Consider the following 27,571-nt stretch of genomic DNA (forward strand, 5'->3'; position numbering starts at 1 on the left):
AAAGAAAGAGGGGCTATGGAAGATGAAAGGCACGGAGAAAATGGAGAAATGAAGGGGGGCTAAGAAAAGATGATGAGAGGCAGGGAGAAAAAAAAAAAGAAAAGGGAGAGGGGCTGTGAGAAGATGATAAGAAGCAGAGAAAAGGGAGGGGGGGGCATCAATTGCACTTTAGGTCTAGGGTTTTTTCTATTTATACTTGGTTTTTTTTTAAATGCTGAAATAGTTGAATCGGTTCAGTTCGATTCGGTTCAATCAGTTTTAGACTTTAAAAATCAAAACCGAACTGAACCATAAATTTTTTAATCGGTTAATTCGGTTATTTTTTTTTCTAATTTTTTTGGTTTACTCAATTTATCGATTTTTTTGCTCACCCCTGCTAAATTGTATTATCCGTAAAGATTAAGGAGCAAAGTTTTTTTTCCACGCAACACACCACCCATTTTGGGTGTCTTTTTTACTTGAGTTTTTTTATCTTTTAGTTTTATCTTAGCCTAAAAAATCATAAGTGATTGATCTTTAATTAGAATCAAATCATTCAAAATAAAAGTTTGATGACCAAAATGAAAAAAAAAAAATGATGAACCTGTAAGTGTGTGAACAGTGCAATCGTATCTTTCCCTGCAGTAAAATAGTCATGCCTTTCAATGTTTTGATGACGAACAAAGATGGATTGATATTTTTAGAAACCCCCAGAGGCCGGAATTCTAAACGGGGTAATTTTACAAATGCCAGCTCTTTCAGCCCTGACCAAAGACGTTACCAAGCCAAGAAACCATGCATTGCACTGAACATAGACCTCCCAAATACACCAAACTAAGCTATAACATGTGAAACTTTATAGATAGTTAAATGCGGTTAAAATTGCTTTTCACAATACTTTTTATTTAAAAATATTTAGACATGTATAATTTTTTTAAATTTTTTTTTTTTTTACATTAACATAATAAGAAAAAACATTAATTTTAAGTAAAAAATTCAACATTTACTCGAACTCGATGCAAACATAGCCCAAACAGGTATTTAATTTAGCTCGTTCATGGATGGCAGGACGTATCTTACAGGGTTGATTTCTAGATTCGTAAACGAATGAGAAGGGTGTGCATAACCATGCAAAGGGAAGTGAAAAACAAAAAATGAGAAGGAAAGAAATGAAAATCAATGACGGTCTAAATGAATAGTGAATGACAATTAAGATGTTCTACTGATCTCAACAAGAGTAAGTGCGTGCAGTATGATCCCTCCTCTTTGGACAAAACCACTCTTATTCTTTTAGATACAATCACTGCCAAAAATTAAATGTACAAGAAATTCACTGAACAGTTTTTTTCTGTCGGGTGACTGAAAACGCTACAGCCTTCAATCCTTTCAACAGAATTTTGAGATTATACAAAATAAACATTGGAACACATAGCAAGAACTTGCAGTTACTAAAATAAATCAAAAAGACCTTTATTATACATTTCTGTGACTTCTGGAGAGAGATTTCTTCCCTTGAAAGAGTTGTTATTGACAGAATATCAAAACATTACTGACACCTGGAGCAAGATGTTCTTTTACCCGTCATCTTGCAACTCACCCCACCATCACAGGTGTCAGCACTTGTAGTAAATATTTTGGTCACCAATCGGCCGCATCAATACTGCTTTACAAGATGCTCCGAATGGGGTGACCACAGGAAAAAAGGAAAAAAAAAAAAATTCCAAGATTGCCTTTTAAAATCAACTCACCCACCACATTGCTATAAGCATATCTCTTCAACAGCCACTTCCAACATGCTGCATGCAGTGAAAGGGCATATTCAGTATCCACAAAACTTGGCCTTGCAACCCTAAAGCTATCCTGTCATATTCTCAGGAACTAAATTGACCAACAAGGCAAATATTGTAATTTCAATCAGCTGTTGTTTTCCAATAAGAAATTTCCATTAATCTAACTACTACAAGTGAAAGGATGTTTTGAGCAAGAATACTTTGCCAAACGAAGTCTTGAAATAGCCCATTTAGAAGCATTCCAACTCTCATTTTATGATGCTAATTGCAATAATAGATTCCAAGTAGTAGATAAAATGGATTGTTAAAAGGTGTTGTCGCACAAAAGAATTACCTCCATGCATCTATAGGTTCTTTCTGTGCTGTGTGTTGGGACCAGGCTTATAGGTCAGATGAGTAACAGGAAGGAATAATCTGGTGACAACTGAACATCATACTTTACGTGGCAGAACCTGCAGGCGAGGCTTTGCCCTCATAACTGTTTCATCACTATGCCTGATCAGTTCTGACAGTCTCCATGGTTTCTGCCACTTCCATTTGAATTGTAAAAGCCACTGGTGATGACTTCTCTTCCACCTCCATAACTTCCCACCTTGTCCTACAACTGCTAATTTTCTCATTGATAACTGCCCAAGTGGAACCATCTACACTAACAATAAAACCCATTTTCTTAGTCAAGCAACAACACCGATCCATACCTACAATGGAAGGAGGAGAAGAAGCAGACTAACCTTTCTAGTCTGATCAATGAATGCTGCTGTCTCTCTGACTGAACCATTAGCAATTCCTGGCGTATATTTTAGTTGTTTCTGTGCTGGGACAGACACTGGAGACAGTGGACCACTCGTGTCATCCTTCGAGTGTTTCAGTGAATTGTGGGAGTTCCTCTGTTCTTGTCCAGCCTGTAGAATTGAAGGCAGTCATAGTCTAAACTAAGAATGATAATAATATGTAACATGCACTTTTTTCAGTTCAAGGCTAAAGAAACCATGGCACGCTCACGAGTCATAATAGCTTCATAGATATATAGAAGAATACCCAATCACAACAGCCCAAACTTCTACTCTTGTATTGGGATTCCCTCTCCTTGAATCCATATTTACTATTCTTTGAACAAATTTTTGTTCAAAACGAAATTAGAGATAGTTTTAAGAATTTTTTAGCTAAAGCATGAAGGGGCCAGCTTATAAAAAGTGCTTAGAAGATTCATGTCCTTGCAATCTTCATCATTCTAATCTTAAATCAAACAAAGGTAGATTTCAAAGCTCCAAACTTTTCATACAAAGTCGATAAAATTAACAACCTCTAATATTATTGGACCATCATAAGATGTTAAACATATGAGCCAGACCACTTCAATTTAACTTCAATTCTGTCTTGCCTTGAATCATGGATCTAACATGTTCAGTTGTATCTTCAGGAATTCTAAAAACTGTTATTTGACGCATGAGAAGAATAATTTTACAAAGTGACATAATCTTACAGAGGCTGCAGTAGCCAAAGCAACTGCAAGTGCATGCTCTCTCAATTTTAGCTCCTTCTCAGATTCTTTTCTTTGTGCTTCACTTTGTTGCAATAGACCTACAAGTTCTTTCAATTGTTCTTTCATTTCTTTTATTTCCATTTCCTTCTCCCATAGTTGACACCTGTTGAGAACACGCAACTAGGTAAGCATAAATTTTACCAATCATTACAATTAAAAACCATTTAAACTGCCTCCAAATGATGGGAATTTAGATGAAGCATGTTTTGCGTTGAAGGTAGACAAGTTGAATATTTGCACGCTGTGCATCCTATATGCTTGGCAATAAAATATAATAGACAGAAACTTGCTAGTTTTAACACTATTTCCTTTTTTTCTCTTATGGTGAAATAAATTCCTTTATTGCCGCCCATGCTCTAACTTTAAACATCCATAGTTCAAAGCAAGCACCTTGCATCTCCCACAGAATTAAACATATACTGGAGCAAATTCTTTGCATCTCCCATTGAACGAAGCTGATTCCAACGTCCACGGTTAGTAAATGCACGCTCTCGCTCTTCTGCTTCTGAAAGTTGTGAAGCCATTGCTACTAGTGAATTAGATGTTATGCTCAACATGTTTTCAAGCGATGATATTCTGGCCATTCTCGCATTTGGTGACATCGAAGATGCCCTGAAAAGCAGGAAAGATATGTTAAGATATTATGATGTTGATTTGAAGTATTGCTCTTTTACTTCCTTGATGCTGCCTAATTTATCAATCACTGGCAACCGGAAAAGCAGAAGTAAAAACTTATTAAATTACATAGCTTATACCTAGCAAATCCATTCTTTCCTCGTGGAGGACTTAATCCTTTTGAAACAAACTCGTCTACTTGCTTCAACACCGCCAACTCTTCTGCAAGTGCAGCTCGCCTGTAGATTGCAGTATAATCAAAACAAAACTACAATAGTATGTTATAAAACAGATGGAATTACCAAATATAGAATTAAGTTCATACACTTGGCTTTGCTTCTCATATTCAAAGCGAACTTCATGCACATTTACCATGACCTCTAGCTCATGATCAAGCCAACGTTGCAAGGATTTTTCATTGCTCTGGATATGCAAACTTAAATTGAATGAAAATGCATCATAAGAACAATTATACAAACATAACTTGCAAACAGGAAGTCAAGACAATCACCTGAACATTTGCTCCATTTCCATTGGAGATAGCTGCATGATGGTAATACCATTAGTAATGTGATGTACAAAAAGAAACAAACACTACATAAATACCCCATGTTTTCAATAATAAAATAGATCTACCAGCTGAAGAATTAACCATTGGCTGCATATGCCATGGTCGTAAAAGAAAATGTTCATTTTGAATACCTTATATTGTAGAAGCTATTGTTTGCCAAAAACAATGGGGTTCAAGGTCACAAGCCTCGAGGACAAAGTATTTGAAATTAACAACCATACCTGAGTTGTCTCGTGCAGAAGATTTTCGAGCTTCAAGCAGCTCTTTTAACCTTTTGGTGGCCATTGCAGCCTCTTCTGTCTTTCTTTGAAGAACCTGAAGTAAGGAAGATTGTTATGCTACAAATTATTTATATTACACCTAATTTAGAGACAGTTACAAGAAACCAATGATTGTGCATGCAGTTGCTTTCACTTATACTAACAGCAACAACAAGCAGTGCTAGTGACAACCAAAAGAGCTGAACATTTATCCAAGCAGCGATGCCTTTGGAAAGGCAGAAAATATACCAAATACTAGTGATATAATCTAGAGTCAAGAATTCATCATACAGAACAATATGATCCATTGCAAAAAGCATAGCCAACAGATGGGGATGAGAAGTAGGAAATTTATAGAATTAAAGTTTGTCTCCATATAATACATTAAGCTCTTTGAAGCTCACAGTGAATTAAATAATAATGTTGCTTGAGCTCACCATTTTCTGGCGCTGGTTTATAGCTTGTAGCTTATGCCTTTCATATTCATTTCTTCTACCTTCCTTCCGTAACTACACAAGCAAACTCATTATCATAAGAGGGGGATTAGGAGATGAACAGTATTATCAATTAATAAAACAGCAAACATTAAATGAGAGTTTGCATCTATTAAAGCATATTTATGATAGTCAAACAAAGTTTATCTTGGCATCATAGTTTCATAAGAATCTTCAATCTCATATACAAATGAGAAGATTTTATGAATTGCAATGAAATCCAATTCTTACCAAATCTATTTCCTTTTTGCATCACATCCCAGAAGCAGGCATAACTCAATAGAAAGCACAGAAGAATAGGTGGAATAGAGATTTTCAGATACTTCAGCAGAACAAAAAGGAAAATACCTGCAGCAGTTCCTTTTCTCGAGAGGCCTTCCACTGTCGAAATTGCTCTGCCTCTTGTTTGATCCTGTGTTGCAACTGAACCTGTATTCTCAAAAGAGAAGGAAATAAAAGACATGTTTGCAAATTAAAGTAGAAATAGACTGTAAAAAACTAAAAATATGTGCGATCTTGCAAGATAATTCACCTTTTGTGCCTTTATAGATTGAATTTCATCTTGTAACCGCTTTGCTGCCTCATCACTTTTTTGTTTTTGCTTTAAAAGCTGAACTTGGTTCTCTTCTTTCTTCTTAAGATCCAGAATCTGGCAGCATTGATGGTAAAGATTGTTTAACTTTTAACAAACATTGTTATGAGTCTCTTTCCTCGGAAAGAAAATTAAATGGAATTTTTAATATAACATTATCACCTGTGCCTCGAGAGTTTTTAATTTCTGGGCATCGATATCTTGCACTTTTTGCCCATCCGAACCAGCAGAAAGATTTTCAATTTCAGCCAGCAGACGGTCCCTCTCTTGCTGAAGTCAAAACAAAAAATGGGAAATTATGGACAAATCACTCTCTTACTCTTAAAGAATAAGCTATAGAAATTTGTTGAGTTATTTTCAACCTGCACGGCTCTTTTTTCATCCTCTAATTCCATGATTTTCTTGCCAAAGTGTTGCTTGAGAGCTGCAGTGTCAACCCCTCCAAAAAGTTTCATCTCTGACTGCTCATATTAAAGAAAAGCATCATATAAGATCAAGTTACTTATATTATTCAAGGATTTCAGTTAGCGGATGCATTATAAGCAAAATATGAAGCAGATTACTTAAAAGATATGCTTGTGAATAACAATGTCTCTATCTCTGAATGGAGTGCTTTAATGGAAAGAAATGGGCAAAAAGAGAAACAGATCATTGAACAGTTACATTTATGAATAACGATGACTATATTTCTAAATGGATTATTTTAATAGAAACAAAAACTGCCTATTTGAATATGTATTTGAGAAACCATAATTTATAAATTAGAAAATGTAGAAGCACAATTTTCCAGCTTCAGAGACTTCTGGTGCTACTTGATACAGTCAAAATCACCTTATACGATTCCTCTCAGTTTTTTTTTTAAAAAAAAAATTGAGTAAACTTAACAAATGCTTAAATTTTTTTTGTAATCATGTCCTGTAAAAATATGCAGAAAAATTCAACCAGCAGTATGATTGTAGAATATTGTGTGGGAAATGCATGATCCAGAAATTATATGCATTACCACTATTATACACATAAAAGACCCACCTCTTTCTCCTCCAGACGTCTGTTCAGTTCATGCAATTCTTTGTCCATTGTATTCTGCAAAAGTGTGTGCTCCCACTCTTTCGCTACTTCTTCATCAATATCCCTGGAGTCACCTGCTTAAAGTTGGAGTTATTAATACCGTTAACACTGCTACAACTGAAACAAACCTTCTGTTTATTTACCAAAATAAGAGAAGAAAGGGAGGTGGAAAAAAAAGGCAGATAAAAAGTCTGAAATAATTGCCACAACTGGAAAAAATAAAGGAAATCCAAGATAGCAACTGATGATCTAGTGGAGCTCACCAGAAATCGTTTCACCCATTTGATAATCTGGAGACTCTATACTATGCAAGCTCCTTTTGAGCCCATCAGTTTTCACAGAACAGATACTGCCATCCTGAAAGATGAAGCTCTATATTCATGCTGTGTATTTATGAAAGGGGAGAAAAATCATTCCATTCCAAAAAGGAGTATCTGCCACGTACTTGAGCGTCTGTTTCACGCTGCTCCACAGCAGTGCATCTGCTGCGGTAATCATGAAGTTCGCGACAAAGGTCCTCATTGGCAGCTTCAAGCCAAGCAATTCTTTCCTTAAGAACCTACATGAATGATTATGAGGAAACTTACACAAAACTGTTGCAGAGAGATTGTGTACAAAGAAAGGACCAACCAATGCTCTCCTTAAGCACATAAACGATACATAAGTTTATTCTTGTCATTGACAGAACATCTCAGGTATAAGTTTGCATAATCTAATACCTGAACTTCATCAGAAGAGCATCCTCCTCGGGAAAAAAGTTCCGCCTGCAAATACTCAAGTTGTTGGCGCATCTTTAGCATCTCACTGGACATTGGGTCTCTGTTAACCTATCAACACACAAGACAAAAAAAGTTTCATTCATGATGCTTCATGAAAGCTTTCAATCTTTATCTACACATGGAAAAGAAATAGGAAAGAGTTATTCTGAAAAGCTTACAACAGGCTTGTTTTGGATGTTGCGGGCACGATTTGCATACTTTAAGGTGTTGAGGGTTTCCTCAGCATTGGTATCAGCTGGACTAATGCAGGCTGTAAAAGGCAACCACTTAGATGTTTGGGAAACATAAAAAAAAACAACGCAATGGATAACAAGTAACAAGGATTTGAAGGGAAATAGAACAGAGGAATTAGATTTTGGGTGGGTACCTATCATAACAGTTCTGCTGTTACCACCAAGGGAGTCCTGTCAAAAAATACAACTCTAAGCTACATAAATATAGGAAGCATCGGAGTAAAATGAAAAACTCGAATGCACGAAGACCATTCTTAACCATCTCATACACCATAAAGGTGTGCTCATCTTCCTAATGGCTTATAATTAGTACCAGTCCATATGTCTGACCGATTTTGAATTGACTAAATTACACGAACAAGGCTACTGTATTGTGTCTTAGAGTCAGAGATGAAAAACAAGCTTGATGGTGTGCAACGTTCAACAAATCCAGGTGCACATTTCCAATGTCTTTTTCAATTAGTTAATTATTTATCATTCAATGCAGTCAATCAAATGCTATATGCATCAATTCAGTGGCTGGCAGGACAATTAACCATATGAAAGAATTGGCTTGACTATTTTCACAAAGGAATCCTTGTTAAAAGCTCCCATTCTTCACTCTCAAGTGTGTAATACCTGCAGAAGCCGAGTCAATTTACTGTCCCGATAGGGAACATGAACACCTTCTTTTCGCCTTTTATCATCACCAAGTGCACTGATAACATTACCAAGTGCAAGAAGGCCCTTGTTGATATGAACTCCTGTGTAAAAAAATAAAGCTGTTGTATACCTTACAACAAAATTCACATACATTAAGTCACAAGCAATTCCACCAACCTTCCTTAAAACGCATGCCATCTGAACCAGTCCTCTTTGCACGCTCAGATCCAGCAAGATCTACTAAATGCAACTTTGCACATAGATACTCTTCATTCATACTGTCATTTGGATTGCTATCACAAGGGAAAACTGGATTGACCTTACGCATTTGCTCAAGGGTGATGGTGAAGATGGCATGAGAACGACTAGATAAACAAAAAAAAAAAAATAATCATGTGTCACTAAAGCTAGCGGTATCTACTTCAGCTTCAAAAGTAAGAATTTACTTGCAAAGTCTTCAAACCAGGTGATAAAACAGAATTAAAAACTGGAAAGTTTATAAGCTCATGCATATGGTATTCAACAACAATACTGAACTCTATTATGCATGTCTATCTGAACAGATCATCATCACGAGTCTTTCCATAAGTTGTAGTTAGCTAAGGCACGAGCATGTAATGTATTATAGAAAGAAAATGGTATTTTGATGAAGGAAAATCAATACCTAGAGATACTAATAGTAAGATCAGTAATATACCTCGATTGATTGTTCATATTTGTGCTTCCTGTTGCCCTGCTCAAAGATCCTTGTTCTAGGCAAGTGGCCATTTCTTTAAATGTACTAACACTCACTTCTGTAGATCCTGCCAGTGTTATAACACCATTTGATGTTTCACGAATTTGTATTGGTGGTTTTCCTGGGAGATTTACTTTCCCTCCGTGCCCATTTGCAGTATCTGATTTGTTCAAAGTGGTGGGATCCAGCAAATCTCGCACTTCTTCTTTCAGAATCTTTCACATCAAAATCTCACAATTAGATACCCACCACACAATTCCAACATTTGTTAAGAAGCATACATATACTAGAAACTAGTGATATATATTTTCAAAACTACTGCAGGAGTATACATATAACTCACACAGCACTTCCAATCAAAAGTTCCTGGATTTAGATAAACAATATGGCATTAATATCTCATTATCTTCAGTTAAATCACTAACAGATGAGGGAGCAGTCTAATCATTCAACGCAATGTTTAGAACTAGACCAGGTTTCTACAAATATATAAAAGCAGTTTTTTTAATGGACATTCTATCAACATAAACTGCAAAAGCAAATTATTAGATGATGTGGATTCAGCAACTTATCTTTCTACAAGCCAGAAATATGATATGCAATTGACTTTAGAATCGAACATGATATTTCAAGTGAAATGCTATAGCTTAAAGATAGTCAGTGAGTGAGTGAGTGAGTGAGAGAGAGAGAGAGAGAGAGAGAGAGAGAGAGTTAACAGAGGGCTAATCGATGACAAATCCGTAGAGTTAAGAGTGGCAGATGGAGAAAAGAAATGCTTCAACAAACCTCAATGAAAGAAACATGCAACTGGAATTCAATTTGATGCTTTAAAGCTTCAATCTTGCTGAATAGAACATTCATGACTTGAGGGATTATTCCCATTTGGCAACCATCTTTGAAGCCTGTGCCCATTGTATATGTCTTCCCAGATCCCGTCTACAACAGATTGAAAAGTAAATACAAGAAAAGAAACCAACATTTCCACGAACAATTTTGTTCCACTTGACCAGATTTTCCATGGAAAATAAAGCTTTACCTGACCATAAGCAAGAACAGTCGCATTATATCCTTGGAATAAACCATCAACTAATGGGGCAATACATCCTTCAAACATAGCAGACGAGGGAGTGCCACTGCTCCCATAAACATGATCAAAAGTAAATGCATGTGTGCCTATTTGTACCTGAGACATCCTCACAATCAAAATACAACGTCAGAAAAAAAATAAAAATAAAAATAAAAAACCAGATACCAAGATATTTAGTATTTTGTCGTGTCCAAGAAAGCAGAGCTTAAAGAAACTTTAAAAGTTCTGTAACTATATCACGCAAATGCATCTGCAATGTCATATGAAGAAAAGGAGTGAAAAGAAAATGGCACCTACATTATCCATTAAATAGCAGATGATAAACAACACAAAATGAATGCAATTCTGATGTCTTTATATTTCATCATCATTGAAGGTAACAAAAATGTCAACTTGAACTACAAATAGAAAGTGCAACTTTGAACATGAGCTTGAGACAAGTCTGCATGGCAGGAATAACACTGGTTGACAGATTTTGACCAGTCCTTGAGGAAATCCAATTTAGATATCCAAACTGAAAAGAAAAGGAACAGTAACTTTTCATGATCCCTTGATGATAGAGAAGCTTTGTCCAGGTCTTACGCTAGAATTACATGATAACACTATAAATTGATTTGAAAAAAAAGACACACCTTATTCAGATTGAGAAATAACCAACAAGAATAAGAAAAAAGATTGAATTAACGAAGCAAGCAGGCCACCTTATCACTATCATCGCCATTGTATAAAAACCAAAGAAAAAACTAAGCTAAACAGAAATTCCTTAGCAGTTAATATCTTTCGCAGTAAACTTAACCTCGCAACTTTCAGTCAGTTTAAAGAGTATTTATGAGTGAGGTAGGGATTGCTTTTCAAAGTTATTTCGGAAAATCATCAAAATAATATTTTTTTATTTTTAAAAATTCATTTTGAAATCGCCACATCAAAAACACTAAAAAAAATTAATTTGAAGAGAAAAAATCAAATTTTGAAGAAATGCATGCTGAAACTCACTCCCAAACGGTGCCAATCCGATTTTGTTAAAAGTCCTAAGTAGTTACTGTCTTTCACCTAAACTCAACTTCACAACTGTCAGTCTGTTTAGTCAATCCGATTTTACATACAATTCCTTTGCAATTAATGTCTATCACAATCTCAACCTCAGAGATGCCAGCCCTTTTAGTCAATCTGATTTCGTATAAAACTCCATTCTGTATATGTATGTATACCAGATTCTACAAGAATATCCCCAAAAGGCAAACACAAAACAGGGCTCAAGCCATTCCAAAATTGGAATGTTAACGGGACATTTTGTACCAGAATTTAAGATAATCATAAAAGATTTTACTCAATCGAACACAATTTCCCAATCATGAAAATGTCAGAAAATGACTTACTTCAGATCCCAACTCAGATTATGATAGCTAAGAGTAGCTTAGCACACTGTTCCAAGTCGAACATGCAATACTTCCAGATTTCCAAATTTTAGAAGAAGAAAAGTAGTAAAGCATAACAATAATCCAAAACAGTAAACATCTTCCATTGCCAATAAACATCCACTGAGATCCAGATCTCGAAACTCTAAGAATGTTTTAAGAAAAAGGCACCCTCCCCATTAGACTCACCAAAACTAGCCTTGATTGCCACTTCTTTTTTACTTTTTAGTTTTTGTTACTCACTCACCCTTCCGCACAATGTATAATAGTGGAATTGTACAAACCTGAGGCTTTCCAGAGACAACAGTGACGCAATCTTTACAGCCTTGAGCTCGCTCATCGGCGATAAGCGGTCTTATATGAAGAGCAACTTTAACACAGCAATTCTCTCCTCCGTTAGAAGCAGGAGAAGATGAAGGAGAAGGAGAGGAAGAAGGAGAAGAAGGAGCTTCCATTGAGAAATTAGAAAGAAACAAAAAGAAGAAAAGGAAGTCACAGATTTTATTCTTTTTAGCTAGAGGAGAAATTTTACAAAGGTTAGCATGTATGTGAAAAGATCAAAGAAAAACAGTTCTCATTGTCTGAGAAATTGGAGAATTTTATGACAAGAAAGTGATTTAACAACCACAACAGCAAATAGTTGTAGGCGGTTGATAGCAAGAATAAGCTGGTGGAGTTGAGAGTACTGTGTACAATGGGTAGCTTAGTTTGGCTTGGTTACAAAGAGAGTGAGAGAGAAGGCGTAGTTGGGGAATTAGCAGCAAAACGGTGGCAGATTAGAAGCGGTGGGATGGCAGCTGGTCCTTCGCTAGCGCCGCATTACTAAACACGCCGAAATAGTTTATTTAATGTCAAAACACAAATGTTTTTAAAAATATTTTTTATTTAAAAATATATTAAAAATAAAAAAAATTCATTATTAATACATTAAAATTATTACAAAACATTAAAAAAATATTAATTTAATATTTTTGAAAATAAAATATAATTTTAAAACGCATGTGAAAACAAAACTACTCAACTCCCAAACTCCAACCAGTACCATTTCCTTAGCCTTCACAAACTCCCACACCCCCTGCAGCCCCCACGGTTGGTTTGGTAAATATGTCATGACTCTGTGTCCTATTTTGCCCTCTAAAGCCACCTTCTCCCTCTCACACACCTTCTTTCTTGTCCTCTCCGTTTCTCCTTTCGCTATTACCGCTTTACCCCTCTTGGATTCTCTCTCCATTTTTGTTTCTCAGGCGAATTCGCAAAACCAATTCTTAAAAAGGAAAACAAATTTCAGAACCAGTTTTCACAGACAAATTTTAGGAGCAGTTTTGGAACGCGCGTGAACAGAATTTCTTAAAAATTTAATTTTTTTATTATTTTTATCAAATTTTAAAAATAATTTTTTAAAAAAAAATTAAGAACAATTGCATTACACTTTTTAAAACACGTTGAATATATACACCTGGATTGAAGTTTTACCAGAATAAAAAAAAAAAGGAGTATTTATTTTCTTTATGAGGCCAAGTTAGCAAGTGTATGTTGGTGACAAGAAAAACAGCGCGTATAACGATGTTTGTGATTCATGATTGTCCCCGAAAATATGGTAGAAAAAAGGGAGAACACAGCACACAACCCACGTGATGTCGAATCATATTACCGCTGTGGAGAGATGTTTTTAACACGAGGTCCTGGACGATGTGTTTGGCATATGGAGGAAGGCACCATTTTGTCCATTTTGTGCTTCTTTTTCACTCTGTTAATTTTATAAGGATCAATTTGGGTTCATCTTGCTAGTTGGCGATGGACATTGATGAGTTATAATTAGCCAACTACTCCTAAAGTCTTACTTTATGGTATAATTTGTTGTTTGTGGGTGTACGGTAATGGTGGTGTGGCAGAGGTAGGGAAGTTCATTGCCTTTTGTTATTCCGGTTAAAATTGTATTTGAGTATGTTTTAAAAATACATTTATCTTATAAAATATAAAATTAATTATTTTTAATACTTTTAAAATATTTTGATATATTAATTTAAATTATTAAAAAAAAAAATTCAAGCAAACAAATACACATAATAACTAGTTTTCAATTATGCTTTTTAGATTTAATTTTAGAGATCTTTTGGAGCTAATTTCTAAGCTATCATTTTATTATATTTTGAAAATAAATTTGATTCAATTTATTTTTTAATTTTTTGAATTATTTTAATATATTAATATCAAGAATAAAAATAAAAATAAAATATTATTTTAATATATTTTAAAATAAAAAACAATTATTAATTTTCTCCCCCAAACAGGGGGTGGACCCTACTCCTTCCACACTGTGGTCAGCATTTATTACTGGTCAAATGTTTCGAGAGATGTTATGAACTTATGGCGTTGATTAATTTTGGAATTTTGCAAATTTACATGATCATCCATCCTTCTTACGTGGGCACTCTCTAGAACAGCTCTGCTTTTCCATGTCAAATCAACACCCCCAGCAATAACATGTTCTCACAGTCACAGTCTCCTCCATTCCGGTTACCTACGCCTTTATTGGCTAAAGTATTTTATTGTTTTTTTAGTATTGATTTTTTACTCTTTTCATTTTTCGTTACTGATCATCTCCAGAAGAAAGACAGTGAATTAATTGGGAGATTGATGGGTTCTTCTCACCATATCATAGAGCGTGCGCTTAACCCTTCCATGCGGGTCAAGCCTGAACCATCACATTTTATTTTCCTTTCTCGTGCAGTAACTAGCAAAAACTAACAGCACCAATTCTTCAAAATAAAAAAAAAACAAAAACATCAAGATCTTGACAGGTATTTCTCATCTAAAAGGGGAATAAGGACGTAAAAATAATTAAATGAGACCTTTTTCTTCTTCTTCTTTTGGCTTTGATGCATTTCTATCCATGTGTGGTAGACTGCAAGTTAAGAAAACTCGTTTGTAGACATCAATTTCTCACTGCAGTACTTGTCTTGGCTGCTTTATTCACGAGGAAGAAACACGGTGAAACCAAGACGAAGAAAAGCTGATGCAAAGATCCTAACCCTAAGTTTCCCTTTCCCAACCTAACTCTCCTTTCATTGGATTTTTCCCCATCTGACCGTTGGCTATGCGGACCAGACAACAACTGCATAGTAAAAGGACCCACTTGACTGGATTAAGTTTGTCGTGGCAATTCAGTTGGTGTTTAGCAATACTAAGTTACTTTTAATCTCCCACGATTAAGCCAATCTGGCCGACCTGGAAAGAGTTTGAACCATAAAGCAATGAATGATGACTCTTTGACTACAACGTAGATGGAACCGGCTCCTTATCCTGTTGTTTTCTGTATTCTGTATGAATTACTAATTGTTGGGTCCCTGGCGATACATGTCTGGAGCCAATGTAGCGGCGCATGATCCGTATTGAGAGTACTGACCGGCAATCTCTCTCTCTTTCTTTTTTAATGCTAATTTTTTACAATATTAAAATTAATAATTAGATAAATTATTTTGAAATTTGTAATACTTGAATTAATAATTTTTAATAAATAAATTTAAAATTTAATCGGTTAAACTACGAGCCTCTCGAGATTTTAATGGGCAATCTTTTAACCTGAGATGTGGTACGGTCTTGCCAGCAATTTCATCGCAATAGATATCTTCACTCACTAAATGCTCTACACGGAGACACCAAAATCTTGTTCCCCAACTTGAAGGTAGCTAGGATATCTCATATGCTGACCAGCGATGGCCTGCAGGGACCGAAATCTTACTCTTGTTTTTTTCCTCCCCTCTGTATGGCAAGGTATAGGTTGGAGAATGTCATGATAAATTAAATCGTGGCAAGGTCCCTCCTATATATACTCGTAGATTTAGATAATCTTTTATCCTGACAAATCACGTCAGCCAACATGCTTCTATAACGCAAATTTCCTTCCCTTCTCTTGTCCACGAACCTGTGTATATAATAATTAAAGTGGAATCAACTTTCGGCCATAAAAACACCTTCTTTAAATTAGAGTGCTAACCCAACACATAATTCTCATCAGACCATGAGGGAATTAAGCCGAATGATTTGATTGAGTTGGGGTCGTATTCTATCCAATTTTGCAGCAGCTTTTCCCCTTGGATTTCAGAGAGGAATAACTACTTGTGCAGCAAGCTGTGATCTCTTTATTCCCACCCCTCCGTCCCCTGCCTCTCTTTTTTTCCTTCTTCTGCATTCTACCCCATGTGGAACCTCGCCTCATCACATGCTCTCAGCTCCTTTCATCTCATCACAGCATTATATTCCTAGTTCTTCCTTTTTATCCAAGCTCCACCATCTTTCTGTCAGACTCGGTAACAACTCCCCTTCATTAAATACAATTATTAAGCTCATTATTTAAAATCAATTTGGACCATCTTACAATCCAATCCCGCAGTTCGGTTAATCAGTGCACGTTATTTTAAGTAGTCAATCAACATGATATTCTTTATAAGGCTTCAAGCATAGGATAGAGATGGCATAATTACCACTGCGGCCCTCTTCTTGTCAACTCTAGATGGAATATGCAATCAAATTATCAAATATGTATGGGTTGCATGCTTCTTTCAATTCTGTCTTCCATCGTGTATCATCTTGGTAAAGGCTCTGCTATACTCATATAGCTGTTGACTATCTTTATCCATGGGCTAAAAAGCTAATAAACTTTGAATTGTAGAGACACATCATGTGCAAGATTGCTATTGTTCATCATGCGCTTTGGGGTCATTGCTTCTAGAGTTGGACTATAAGTGGTGATATGCAAGTGTTGTCGATCTCCTGTTTTCTAGTGGGGTTGGCTCCTCTCAATTTATATCCAGTCACCAATCCCAATCAAATCAGACGTGTTCATGATTGTAATGTGGAGAGTCCCACAAATGGGAAGTGTCCCAGCTCTCAGGGGCCTTTTCTTTCTTTTCTCGTGTTTTCAATGGCAATCACAAAATTATTTTCCATGTATAAAAAAAATTCAAGGTCATTTTGTTTTCTTAATACAGAGTTCTTTCATCGAATGATGAATGTTTGCTTGGAGGGTTTTTTAAAAGATATACCATCGACATCCAAACTGATATTGACACACCCACCCACTCACTAGATACGGACCCACGCTCCGCTGCGGGGTGTTTTCAAACCTCTATAATGGATTTTATCTTAATCAAGTACGAGTGAGCATGAAAGAACGATAGGAAAATCTTGGGGGTGCAAATTGTTGTTAGGCAAGTTATGTAGCTACCATTAATAAATTAATTTAGGCAAAAAGCAAGCAGAAAATTAGCATAAGAGGACCATTACGCCAAAGCAAATGCATAGGGCTTTAATCCTTTATGAAGGAAGCAAGATGAACCAAAGCAGCAACAGTGGCTATTAATTAATAGATATTTTTTACAGAAGGCAAAGAGTGCAGTGAAAAAGGTGAAAAACAAAGGGAGCCAAGGCTGGGATTGCTGCGTGGAAGACTTTTTTGAGAAGGAAGGAGTTGCCCCGAAGGAGAAGGTCAAAGGAGCAAAAAAAAAAAAAACAAAACAGACAGACAGACAGACCTCAATAGCTCACTGTAAAAGGTCCTTAACGTTCCTGCACCCAAAAAAACAGAAGCTACTGCAATTAATACTGCCAAGCAAGCAAGAGGTGCGGAAGAAAAAAGCAACTTCAATGCACAATTTGCAACAGCAAAGCAATAGGATAGAAACACAGAGCATAGCAAGGGGAAACAACAGCAAACGTGAGGGCTACGAATTATAGGCAGAAGCAGGTGGAAGAATATTCTCTAATGGGAGTAGGCACGAAGTGGAAAAATAGTGAAAACCGAGCACTGCATGAGCTCAGAAGCAAAAGGAAAACAAAGTCATGAGTGTGCTAGAAGGAACAGAAGATCCAATCCAAAAATAAGTGTGTTAATTGTCACATTAATCGATGACAAAACCGAAAGGGCACCTGGGATTAGCACCCACCACCACTGGCAAAATGGTTCCTGGATGCAGTTGATGAGGACAACATGAGCGAACAGAAAAAGTTATAAAAAACATGGGTTGCACAGCAATATTGTAGGTGTAGGTGAAATAAAAATGCTAGAAAGCATGCACACTATAAGAAGGCAGTGGTGGGTTTGCCCCTGCAAAAGTCAGAGGAGATGGAAAGTTTAGGTGGGTTTGAGTATCAACGATGCTGAGGCTTCAGGTAGGGGTCACCTTGTACAGGTTGGACCAACCTAGACATCAAAGCAAAAAATATCCAAGCACAATAAAATCCAGGACCACAACCAGTAAATTAGAATGCTTGTTTGCGTGTAAATGCAAGCGACACAAAAAGCTAAGGGATAAAAACTGAGAATCTTACAGTGTAAGAGCTTAGAGTTATCAGAAGGTTTTTGCTTTAGCCGGCGGCTCTTATTTCTTTTTGCTCTCTTGAACATGAGACTAAATAAGAGAGAATAAAGGACTGACTATAGCTTTTCCAGCCATGTCTAATAAGGCTGGGGACATTATGCAGAAGCAATGTGAGAGAATGAGGGAAAATGAGAGGGCCAGTGACGACCTCTGCTCCCCTCCCTTTTTTTACTTTCTCCTTGCACCCCTTTTGAGACTCATAGCCTTTTAATCTAATTACACAGCCGCTTTAATTCATCTAATTGACCACACATGCCCAGTTAAGCTAGCAATTTTCTTTTGATCCATGCCTTCTCTAATCCTCATCACTCACCAGTTTTGGCCAAGAACGCAACACAAGAAAAGAACCAAGCAAAACTCGAACAAAAAAACTGGACACATAAGCTAGATTAACAGCCTTGACTAACTAAATCCCTGGTATAACAAAAGACAAAAGAAAAATTGAAACAAGGCTCAAATCTGGAGAAACCTTCGCCGGAGGGGGGGGGGGGGGGGGCAATCAAAGAATAAAAAGATTTGTTCATATTGCTGCACCCAAAAGGACGGGGGGGGGGGGGGGGGGGGTGGAGGCAATCAAAGAATAAAAAGATTTGTTCATATTGCTGCACCCAAAAGGACGGAAAGGCTTCTGAAAGAGAAGCAAAGCCAAACCAAATAGTATCAAAGTAAACCAAACCAGCCCAGCGCTGGAAATTGCAAGGCAGAGGGACAGGGAAAAAAAAAACTATATTAAAAAAGAGTGTAAAGGCTGGTTTATTACACAAGACAAAAGCCAAATGCATCAAGGAGGATATCTTGAGCATAACAGTAATCAAATCGACTGTAGGGGAAGGGGAGCGGGGGAAGGGATGCAAACACACAATATCAATGCAAGGAAAACTACCAAAAAAGGCAGAAACCAAATGAGAAAACCTTGCAGCACTCAAGGTGAGCGAAAATGGTACAAATCATTGATAGAGTAGTGAGAGAGCCACCAGGAATTCAGACCATAAGCATGCACAGAGATGACAAAAAGAAAAATAAATATAGGTTCCAAGCCAAATTCAATGCAAAGAAAAGGATGACATAAAAAAGAACGGACCAACACGAAACAAATGGTAAGGTCTTAAAAAGCACCCTGAAACGAAGGTATGAAAGGCTGTTAAAAAACCAAAAAATAAGATTTGGGAAGCCAAACAAACACAGAGATGACATGGTGAAGTTCCTAAAACGCCTTGAAAAAGAGAAACCTGCCGAGTAAGGCACAATCAGTTGTTAAAGCTCTTCTGAAAAGAGTGAGACCACCAGCAAGACAACCTTGCTCCTAACCGAGAAGGCCTTGTGGAAGAGAAAGAAAGACACAATGAAGATATACATAAAAAGTCGACCAGAAAGATCAACCAAGAATCAACCTTGAGGGAAAGTATCAAAGTGCATGACAACAATATACAAATAAGAAGCCAAACAAAAAAGATTGACAGAGAAAAAATGTAGGGTAGAAAAGCAAAATAATTTGCAAGAAGAAAAGCAAAAGTAACAGGGAAAGCTGCGCAGGCAGAAAAGGAAGCCATTTAACAAAGGAGGAAAGAAAATACACAACGCATCCTTAAATCGAAGCAACAAAACAACACAGGGAACGATATACACCCAAAACAATTTAGCGCAATGGCAGAAAACAAAAAAAAAAATCCATATTGGAAAATAAACAAAGCGAGGTAACATAGTAGATGCAAGTGAAAGAAAGTGAAGTGAGTTACATAAGATAAAGAATTCGCAAACCTAATAGGTCACCAAGGGCACCGACGCAGAGGCAAACTAATCCTGTTAAGCAACATGCTGCTAAAAAAAAGGTCACCAGCTGAACCATCTGAGACAACTAAAAACTCAGAAATGAAAAAAGCATAGAGCCAAAAACACATTAAAAGTGAGAAGAAACAAAAACAAAGGGTAAAGATAAAAACAATGTGGAAAAATTGCAGGAAAAAATAGATAACCGATTGAAGAGAGACAGCAGCCGGAAAAATATATTTCCTAAAAAGCAAGAAGCTGCAGAAACAAATCAGTAATGAAATGATGAACTTGGAGCAACTGAGTATAAAAAACAAAACCCAAAAACATTAATTTAAAAACACACCCAATGCGAAAAAAGCACAAAAGATGGAGATAAAACAAACTGTTAAAACAACAAAAACCTACCAGGGAACTGCAATTGGGAAAGAAATTGACAGTGGAAGAGTTGAGAGTAATGGTTGGGAAGGCCTCTCTCAAAAACACCAACCCTATCTCACACCAACTTCGAAGCAAAATGAGAGGGGTGCCTATAAATCATGTACAAATTGAATTTAAAAAAGTCGTGCAGCCTAGCTGCATAGGAAAATACTGAAGAATAAGACTAAAATGACAAACACAAATTATGCTAAAGAATGAGCAAGGGAAAAAAAACGCATCTAGTTTCATGAGAATCGGGAATGAACAGTTCCTAGAGAGACCAACCAACTTGAAACACCAACCACTTCATGAGAGAGAGAAACATGTCATGTCCAAGCCAACAACCGCAGCTCTCCCAGGTCATGATCGATGATAAACCAAAACAAAGTGGAAGAGTGCATTAATGCACAATGATGATAATGACAACAACTTGCATGTCAATTCCAAACCCATGTATGATCACAACAACAACACAGCAACAACCTAGCAAATCACAAAGCAAGCCGATGTATGAAAGAACCAAACACCCAGCAAATTTCACACGCCTTTAAAATAGTACAGAGCTAGACAACCCCCAAGAAAGAAGAATGATCTACCAATCAACAACAGCTGATCATCCAGGACCCGTCGATCCATAAAAAATGAAATTCCCAGCCACACGCACCACACTATTGAAATACACGAATTTACTCTTTGTGTATAAGTAATATCACCACGAATTAGTTTATTATAATGATAGAATAAGAAACAAACTTCCTTGTTACCTAAGAAAGGTCAAGCTGTGTTCATCTTTGATTATTCTTGAATTTGGTGTTGAATTCTGTAGATGCAAACAATTCTGCACAGGTTCCTGCTAGTCTGTGTGTTGTAACTCACCAAATCAAGGATTAGATTAGTATAGCATCGCTCCGAAGGATTCGAAATCCATCCGCCTTTGATTATTCCGGCATGGGAGTTTTCGGCATCAGTCCAAGCCCGGTAAGGTCTCTATTGTGGAATGTATAAGACGGATGGTCGGCCTGTTGAGATTTGGAAATAGGAAGGCCCAGTGACATAAGCTAAGCATAATTGAATGTGGGCTTAGTTTGGTTGGACGTATTTATAATATAGAGGCCACAGCCATTAGAGTCCTAATATTAATAAAAATGAACGTGGAGTCCGTCCGGCCTCCAACTCAGCTACCAAAAGTCAACCACAGAAACAAATCCCCTTTCATTTTCTTTGCAAGCTATAAATGAACTGTCGGTCGGTCACATAAAAACCAGGTCGCGTTGAAAGCACTCTAAATTACGTATTGCCATTTATCAAACAGTTAGTCAGTCTCTGCACAGAGATAGAGATCTATCATGTCAGGAGGAGGCATAGCTCGTGGTCGTCTTGCTGAAGAGAGAAAGGCATGGCGTAAGAACCACCCTCACGTATGTTCTCTTTCTTCCATCTTTGCCCCTCTAACATCTATCCTGTCTTCGATTGGGTCTTATATTGTGTTTCTTTTTCCTTTTGGTTTAGGGTTTTGTGGCTAAGCCTGATAATGCTCCAGATGGTTCTCTAGATTTGATGATGTGGAAGTGCATTATACCTGGCAAACCTGGGGTTCGTAATTTTGTTTCCCTCTCTTTCTCTTTCTCTTGTTTTTTTTTTTTTGTTTAAAAAATTCTATATTTTTTTAGCGTCAAATTGGCGTGAATTTTAATGGAATTCACCATTTCTTTTCGATTCATGACACCAGAGTTTTAATTTTGATTTGTTTGTATAGTAATTAGACTTGTTTATCGCAAGAGTAGTTGAGATTGTTCGAATCACTTAGGATTTATGATTATATAATTGTGGACAGATAAATAATAAAAGGTTTTAAGTCAACGGAGGTATTTGGTAGGTGGGGGGCTTATTTATTAGGAAATTGGTATAATAGTGTGAGGTTTTGTCAACCTCTTTTTTTTGGTTGCTGCGCCAAAAACTACATTCCATAGGATTTCTCTTGGGTTTAAATGAAGTGCTCTCATGTTCTGGTTTGATATGAGCATCTAATATTCGATTTTTGTTATGTTTTTAGTTTACGAGGAATGGGTTTCTTCATATAGGAGTTGCAAAGCCTTGATGGTCCCTTTTGTTTTCCTTCTCATTCCCTTTTTAGGGCCCCAGGTGGCTGAACTTACAGCTTAGAAATGGCATTCATGTCACTGTCCCTTTTGGTCGTGGACAGTTCTGTGCAGCTTAAGGCTGCTGAACCCTTGACGTTTTTAAGTTTGAAAAATGAATATTAATTACATCACTCAATGCCCCACTTTAGAATTTATTTTCAAGATTATCAGATACATTGTATAAGATTGGAAAATATGGGAGGACTTAAGAAGTGGGAGATGCTTTTAGGTCATAGCTCTTGTATTGTGCAGATCAATTGGCTTTTTTATTCTTTATGAGAGGGCCTGAGTCATGATTTCTATCTTGACCTTTTTAAGTTGTGTTTGGGGTTGGTTTGATTCATCTGGAGATTGATATGTTCATTGCTGAACTCATTACATAATCATTCCACCCCCATCTACAAAGAAAGCAAGAGCTGTTTCTAGTTTCTAGGTGTTCTGGAAATGCACTTCCATAAAAGTCAGCATGGCGTGGTTGCTGAAAGATCTCATCTGAATGATAATGTCCTTAATTTGCAGACCGATTGGGAGGGTGGCTACTTCCCCCTCACTCTTCATTTCAGTGAGGACTACCCAAGCAAACCTCCAAAGTGCAAGTTCCCCCAAGGTTTCTTCCACCCTAATGTCTACCCTTCAGGAACTGTGTGCTTATCTATCCTCAATGAGGACTATGTAAGTAGTTGGCTCACTCTTTCATATGTGACATATTATGTAGCACAGAGTTTCTAAACACTGAAATCTTTTTCTAGGGCTGGAGACCAGCCATTACTGTGAAGCAAATATTAATTGGCATTCAGGATTTGCTTGATCAACCAAATCCTTCTGATCCTGGACAAACTGATGGCTATCAGCTTTTTGTCCAGGTTTTTGATCTCTATACCTCTATTATCAGCTTTGATATGATTCATTCCATATTGAATTTCCGTATTAAGCAACAGGGCTCTGACTTTGCAGGACCCTGCTGAGTACAGGAGAAGGGTGCGCCAACAAGCCAAGCTATACCCACCTACGCTCTGATGCAATAGTTGCTTCACCATGCCTGCAACTTATTAGTTAGATCCCATCATGTATGTCCAAGCCTGATTTAAGTAGCAGAGTGATTTAGCATGGGTGCTAGTTAATTGTGAATTATAGCTACGCTTCCCATTTCTGTATTAAAGGATGTTTTTTAGTCATGCTTTGCGACAATGTTCCTCCCTGCATTGCAAGTTAGCAACAAGACAACTGTTGAGTATCAAACCTATCTTGATTGCCCATTAAGATTGTTATTTATACCTCCAGCAAAACAGCACGAAATGTGGAAAAGGGTTGCAAGGGAAACGTGACTGATGCAGCTGGAATTGGTTAAAGCAAGTGTAAGCTATGCTATGTTGTTATATAAATGAGAGCGTGTATGATATTGAATTATATACTTCCAAGCATGCAATATCATTAAATAAAATTTGATTTAGATGTTAGAGTTGGTTCATGCGAAACCAGGGAAGGAAATTGACTTGATAGTGTTTGTGGGAGGTGGCTTGTGTCGTGTAGGATGGCAAAGGGAGAAGAATGCCGAAGCTGCCGAGTTCTAACCAGAAGCGGCATTGGTTAGATTAAGATGGTCTCTAATCTTTTATGCATATCATGTCAGAAATTCACAATTGCTAGAAGCTTTCACGTTGATTTATTAAGTTTGACTAAACCAGAGGACTATTTAATTCTACTGTGCATGTTTCGACATTAAGGTGTGGTCCAATATTCATATGATATTCTGCAATTTATTTTGTATTGGACATTAAAGCTTGTCCAATATTCCTTTGGTTTCTACAACTGTATTACGCAATCAGAATCATTTTACTTTTTCGTTGCAAAGAGTCGACCAAACAATGACTTGGAAGTCATTGTACCGGTTATCCCCTTGTTTCTTCGCTGCAGGGGCTGAGTGGTTCACCTTGATTCCCCGCGCCCTGTTGCGTATTTGTACGTTCTGATGTCCTCAATTAGGGCTTTCAAGTCATTACAAGACGATCCGCCTTCTTCAATTGTAATCTTCGCGAATGCTGCTAGTCTGCTTGCTTGTTTTCTCATCTCCATTGCCTCATCTGTGTCGCCCATAACAGTTCTCACTGCCTTCTCTATTTTGTGTCTGTTTATCAATGGTGATTCCTCATTTGCCCACACTTTCCAAGTCTCATTGCCAACTGGCACTCCTAATTTAAGCACCTGAGTTATGAGCTTCTCATTGTAAAACTGCTCTGCAAAAATTGGCCATGTGACCATGGGCAGACCGGCACAAATGCCTTCAAGGATAGAGTTCCAGCCGCAGTGAGTTAAAAACCCTCCAATTGCTGGGTGCTCCAGTATTAGCAGCTGCGGGGCCCATCCCTTTATAATCAATCCTTTGCCACTTTCCTTGAACTTATCTTCGTACTCTTCTGGCAGCCACCAGTCCTGCTGCCGATCAAGGTTTTTATCTTCGTTGTCAGATTTCAGGATTTTTCCTACAGCCCAAATGAAAGAGTGCCTCGACTCTTCAAGTGCACTAGCAATTTCTGATATTTGAGTCTTGCTAAATCTGGTCAGGCTTCCGAAACAAATGTAGAGAACGGACTTTGGTTTCTTGGATTCCAGCCAATCCAGGCAGCTATGTTTACGTATTGAAGTCTTGCCACCTCTTTCTAGTCTATCATCGGCATTTCTATTGAACAGAGATACAGGACCCAAGTGCCACGCCTTGATTCCAGTGACTTTTCTGAAATGATCAGCATAGGCTGGTTCTAACTCATAAAAGCTATTCATCAACACTCCAAAGCTTTTCCTCTCAGCCTCCTTCAGTTTATCAAACAAAGCAGAGAAAACTTCGTTTTTGCCTTTGACAATATCCGGTAGTTGTGATCTTGTAATGGTTACTTTGTCTGGCAAGCCTGGAATGACAAATTGTTCCGTCTCAGATGTGACATTGTTGTGAGGTCGATGACAATCAATGCTGTTTGCAACACAAAGATTGAAGAATCCACTGCCATTAAAGGCAAGCCTCGGTATGCCAAGTTCAATGGCAACATCAACAGTCCATGGGAAGAGATAATCAGAGGCAATGCAGTCAGGGCGGTGCTTCTGCAAGATCATTTTAATATGTGGTTGCAGCAATTCTATGCCGTGAAACAGCTTCAAAGTCATTTCAGGGGTCGTTGTGGAGGATAAATTTTCGCAGCCTTCAGGTAAACCAGCTTCTATGCTAGGGAAACGGACAGTAGCCAACGAAATCTGTCGACCGGATTTGATATCCCGATCAATTGCATTCTTAAACTGAGCGGCATTCGTGGTGGTGGTGATTATGGTGACCTTTAATCCATTTCCGGCTAATAGCCTAGCCATGTCCACCATTGGCATCATGTGGCCTGGTGCCAGGTAGGGAAGGAACATTACATGAATTTGTTTTTCTTCTGAATCCATGATCGATTGCGAATTGAGAGACCTTGCCAACGGAGAGGTAAAGGGAAGTGAAGGATTTGAGTAGTTGAGAGAATTGCTGAATTCAAAAGATTGTGAGTTTGTCACCGGCTTCGGCTTGTTTGTAGGATGAGCGAGAAATTCACGGAAGGTCCGATTCTGATGTTCCTGATATTTTGACATTTTTTTGACAATCTTTTGACATTCCGTATGGCCAGCAGGGAAGTCCTCGGCCTAAACTATATTTCATACTTTGTAACTTACATTTCGGTCCTCACAATTATAATTACATTACAATTACAAGAAAAACTAAAGAGAAAATTACATTTAACATCTTACACTTTGATCCAAATTGTGATTGCCTGATATAGTTTAAAAAAGTACACTTTATATCCTCGGCTAATAAAATTTTTTAAATCTGACAAATTAATTATAACTACCCCATACATGTTTAGTGACTTCAGATTTTCCTTCCATATTCATCTTAACCTTGGAAACCATTGATTTTGGTTTTTTTCAACTCTTAACAATGCTGAATTTTTTATATCTTTTATTTATCTCAATTTGTTTTAATTTTTTAATAAAAACTTTATCACGTGCATTGTCAATATCGAAAGGCTTCTACATGAACCTCTCTTTCAACAACATCTATTTTCAATGTTATACTCCTTACATTTACCAGTGTAAATAACATCGAAAGGCCTCTACATGATCCTCTCTTTCAACAATATTTGTCTTCAATGTTATACTCCTTACCTTTAGAAGTGTAAATAACACCTAAACTTCAATCTTATCTCAAATTACTAGTCTCAGTCCCCTAAAAAAACTTGTAAATTGTTGAACCTATATCTTCTGAAGGTGATTATATTTTGTTGCCTTTTGAAACTCAATATTATACCCATATATAGATCTATTTCCTTATAAACAATATTGATATTACTAAAGTAAATATTTTTCATAACTATTAGGAATGAATCTATCATATAACATATGCCTTGTATATGTTCATAATGTATTGGGCTTTCTTCCATTTCTTAATCATGTATCCATTTGAAACTTCCACCATAAAAAAGCTCATCGTCTATAACACTTATGTTATCTAACCCGAAACTTCCACCATAAAAAAGCTCATCGTTTCATCATGTCCTCTTCTATAACACTTATGTTATCTAACTCTATTACATTTAGCGATTCAATTAAGAAACTATTATATCCAAATACCCATTAAAGGTAAAGACCTTTTCTTTTATATAAAACTTATTTACTTATTGCCTTTCAGGTTATAATGGTATGTAATAATATGCCAAAGATTTACGACCCTTCTCAAGTTTGTTTTGACCAAAACTTTTTGCATAGACAAGTAGTTGTCTAGGTAGAACTTAAAGAATAGATTTAAAGTTAGGTCTGCCTTAAAATAAGTCTTCATGCATGTCTCTTTCATTTTTCATGATCTTTGTCTATCCTTTCTACTAGCCAAGTTATATGTTCCAAGCTATTTGATATTTTTGCCATTATTTTCTTCAAATGATGTAGCTTTAATGATTGAGCTTTTATTAGGGGATCAAGACTAGTAATTTGAGATAAGAATATGAATATGCAATGTAATGAATCAAATCTATCTCTTAATAAT

General features: G+C 36.9%; 4 protein-coding genes across 36 annotated transcripts; 1 reads left to right on the forward strand and 3 right to left on the reverse strand.

Moving 5' to 3' along the window:
- Positions 1-1,248: 1,248 nt before the first annotated feature.
- Positions 1,249-12,421, reverse strand: LOC105120603 (chromosome-associated kinesin KIF4A-like). 2 transcript variants are annotated; one of them, XM_011018863.1, is made up of 26 exons: positions 12,089-12,421; positions 10,339-10,485; positions 10,089-10,238; positions 9,264-9,517; positions 8,744-8,931; positions 8,543-8,667; positions 8,059-8,095; positions 7,850-7,941; positions 7,632-7,739; positions 7,358-7,471; positions 7,176-7,269; positions 6,874-6,986; positions 6,207-6,305; positions 6,007-6,114; positions 5,785-5,901; positions 5,601-5,681; positions 5,196-5,267; positions 4,720-4,813; positions 4,439-4,470; positions 4,253-4,350; positions 4,068-4,166; positions 3,703-3,924; positions 3,253-3,415; positions 2,501-2,671; positions 2,104-2,413; positions 1,249-1,775 (listed from the first exon to the last, which is right to left on the reverse strand). In XM_011018863.1, the coding sequence occupies exons 1-25, from the start codon at positions 12,257-12,259 to the stop codon at positions 2,201-2,203; spliced, it is 3,162 nt and encodes a 1,053-aa protein (XP_011017165.1). In that variant the 5' UTR covers positions 12,260-12,421; the 3' UTR covers positions 1,249-1,775; positions 2,104-2,200. The 2 variants fall into 2 exon arrangements, with proteins under 2 accessions (XP_011017165.1, XP_011017166.1); XM_011018864.1 differs by lacking the exon at positions 1,249-1,775 and adding an exon at positions 1,854-1,995.
- A 4,665-nt stretch (positions 12,422-17,086) lies between these two features.
- LOC105120606 (uncharacterized) lies at positions 17,087-21,519 on the reverse strand. Of its 32 annotated transcripts, XM_011018868.1 has the most exons (7): positions 21,136-21,519; positions 20,917-21,064; positions 20,360-20,481; positions 20,158-20,194; positions 19,943-19,999; positions 17,733-17,769; positions 17,138-17,372 (listed from the first exon to the last, which is right to left on the reverse strand). In XM_011018868.1, exons 2-7 carry the CDS (start codon positions 21,005-21,007, stop codon positions 17,348-17,350), a joined length of 369 nt encoding a protein of 122 aa, XP_011017170.1. In that variant the 5' UTR covers positions 21,008-21,064; positions 21,136-21,519; the 3' UTR covers positions 17,138-17,347. The 32 variants fall into 32 exon arrangements, 1 of the variants encoding a protein (XP_011017170.1); XR_841378.1 differs by lacking the exon at positions 20,917-21,064 and having other exon boundaries at positions 17,087-17,378; positions 17,733-17,910; positions 19,921-20,209; positions 21,136-21,484; XR_841366.1 differs by lacking the exon at positions 21,136-21,519 and having other exon boundaries at positions 17,087-17,378; positions 17,733-17,910; positions 19,921-20,209; positions 20,360-20,675; positions 20,799-21,062.
- A 103-nt stretch (positions 21,520-21,622) lies between these two features.
- On the forward strand, positions 21,623-23,790 carry LOC105120605 (SUMO-conjugating enzyme SCE1-like). Its single transcript, XM_011018867.1, has 5 exons — positions 21,623-21,789; positions 21,881-21,964; positions 23,032-23,184; positions 23,262-23,375; positions 23,467-23,790. Exons 1-5 carry the CDS (start codon positions 21,718-21,720, stop codon positions 23,527-23,529), a joined length of 486 nt encoding a protein of 161 aa, XP_011017169.1. The 5' UTR covers positions 21,623-21,717; the 3' UTR covers positions 23,530-23,790.
- On the reverse strand, positions 23,641-26,252 carry LOC105120604 (scopoletin glucosyltransferase-like). Its single transcript, XM_011018865.1, has one exon. It carries the CDS (start codon positions 26,122-26,124, stop codon positions 24,439-24,441), a length of 1,686 nt encoding a protein of 561 aa, XP_011017167.1. The 5' UTR covers positions 26,125-26,252; the 3' UTR covers positions 23,641-24,438.
- Between the last annotated feature and the right edge of the window lie 1,319 nt (positions 26,253-27,571).

Source organism: Populus euphratica, unplaced genomic scaffold (genome assembly GCF_000495115.2).
Source record: "Populus euphratica unplaced genomic scaffold, PopEup_1.0 scaffold6.1, whole genome shotgun sequence".
Classification (NCBI taxonomy): Eukaryota; Viridiplantae; Streptophyta; class Magnoliopsida; order Malpighiales; family Salicaceae; genus Populus; species Populus euphratica.

What these genes read in the sequence shown, in the direction of transcription:
- LOC105120603 (XM_011018863.1), bottom strand. Translation starts at nt 12,259, where the DNA reads ATGGAAGCTCCTTCTTCTCCTTCTTCCTCTCCTTCTCCTTCATCTTCT. An exon ending in AATATGAACAATCAATCGAG is followed by an intron (nt 8,932 to 9,263) that starts GTATATTACTGA and finishes TTGTTTATCTAG; the next exon opens with TCGTTCTCATGCCATCTTCA. An exon ending in AATGGGTGAAACGATTTCTG is followed by an intron (nt 6,987 to 7,175) that starts GTGAGCTCCACT and finishes AACTTTAAGCAG; the next exon opens with GTGACTCCAGGGATATTGAT.
- LOC105120606 (XM_011018868.1), bottom strand. Translation starts at nt 21,007, where the DNA reads ATGGATCGACGGGTCCTGGATGATCAGCTGTTGTTGATTGGTAGATCA. An exon ending in AGCTCTGTACTATTTTAAAG is followed by an intron (nt 20,482 to 20,916) that starts GCGTGTGAAATT and finishes CATGATTTATAG; the next exon opens with GCACCCCTCTCATTTTGCTT. An exon ending in GTGGTGGGTGCTAATCCCAG is followed by an intron (nt 17,373 to 17,732) that starts GTGCCCTTTCGG and finishes TTTTGGGTGCAG; the next exon opens with GAACGTTAAGGACCTTTTAC.
- LOC105120605 (XM_011018867.1), top strand. Translation starts at nt 21,718, where the DNA reads ATGTCAGGAGGAGGCATAGCTCGTGGTCGTCTTGCTGAAGAGAGAAAG. An exon ending in GGCGTAAGAACCACCCTCAC is followed by an intron (nt 21,790 to 21,880) that starts GTATGTTCTCTT and finishes CTTTTGGTTTAG; the next exon opens with GGTTTTGTGGCTAAGCCTGA. An exon ending in GCTATCAGCTTTTTGTCCAG is followed by an intron (nt 23,376 to 23,466) that starts GTTTTTGATCTC and finishes CTGACTTTGCAG; the next exon opens with GACCCTGCTGAGTACAGGAG.
- LOC105120604 (XM_011018865.1), bottom strand. Translation starts at nt 26,124, where the DNA reads ATGTCAAAATATCAGGAACATCAGAATCGGACCTTCCGTGAATTTCTC.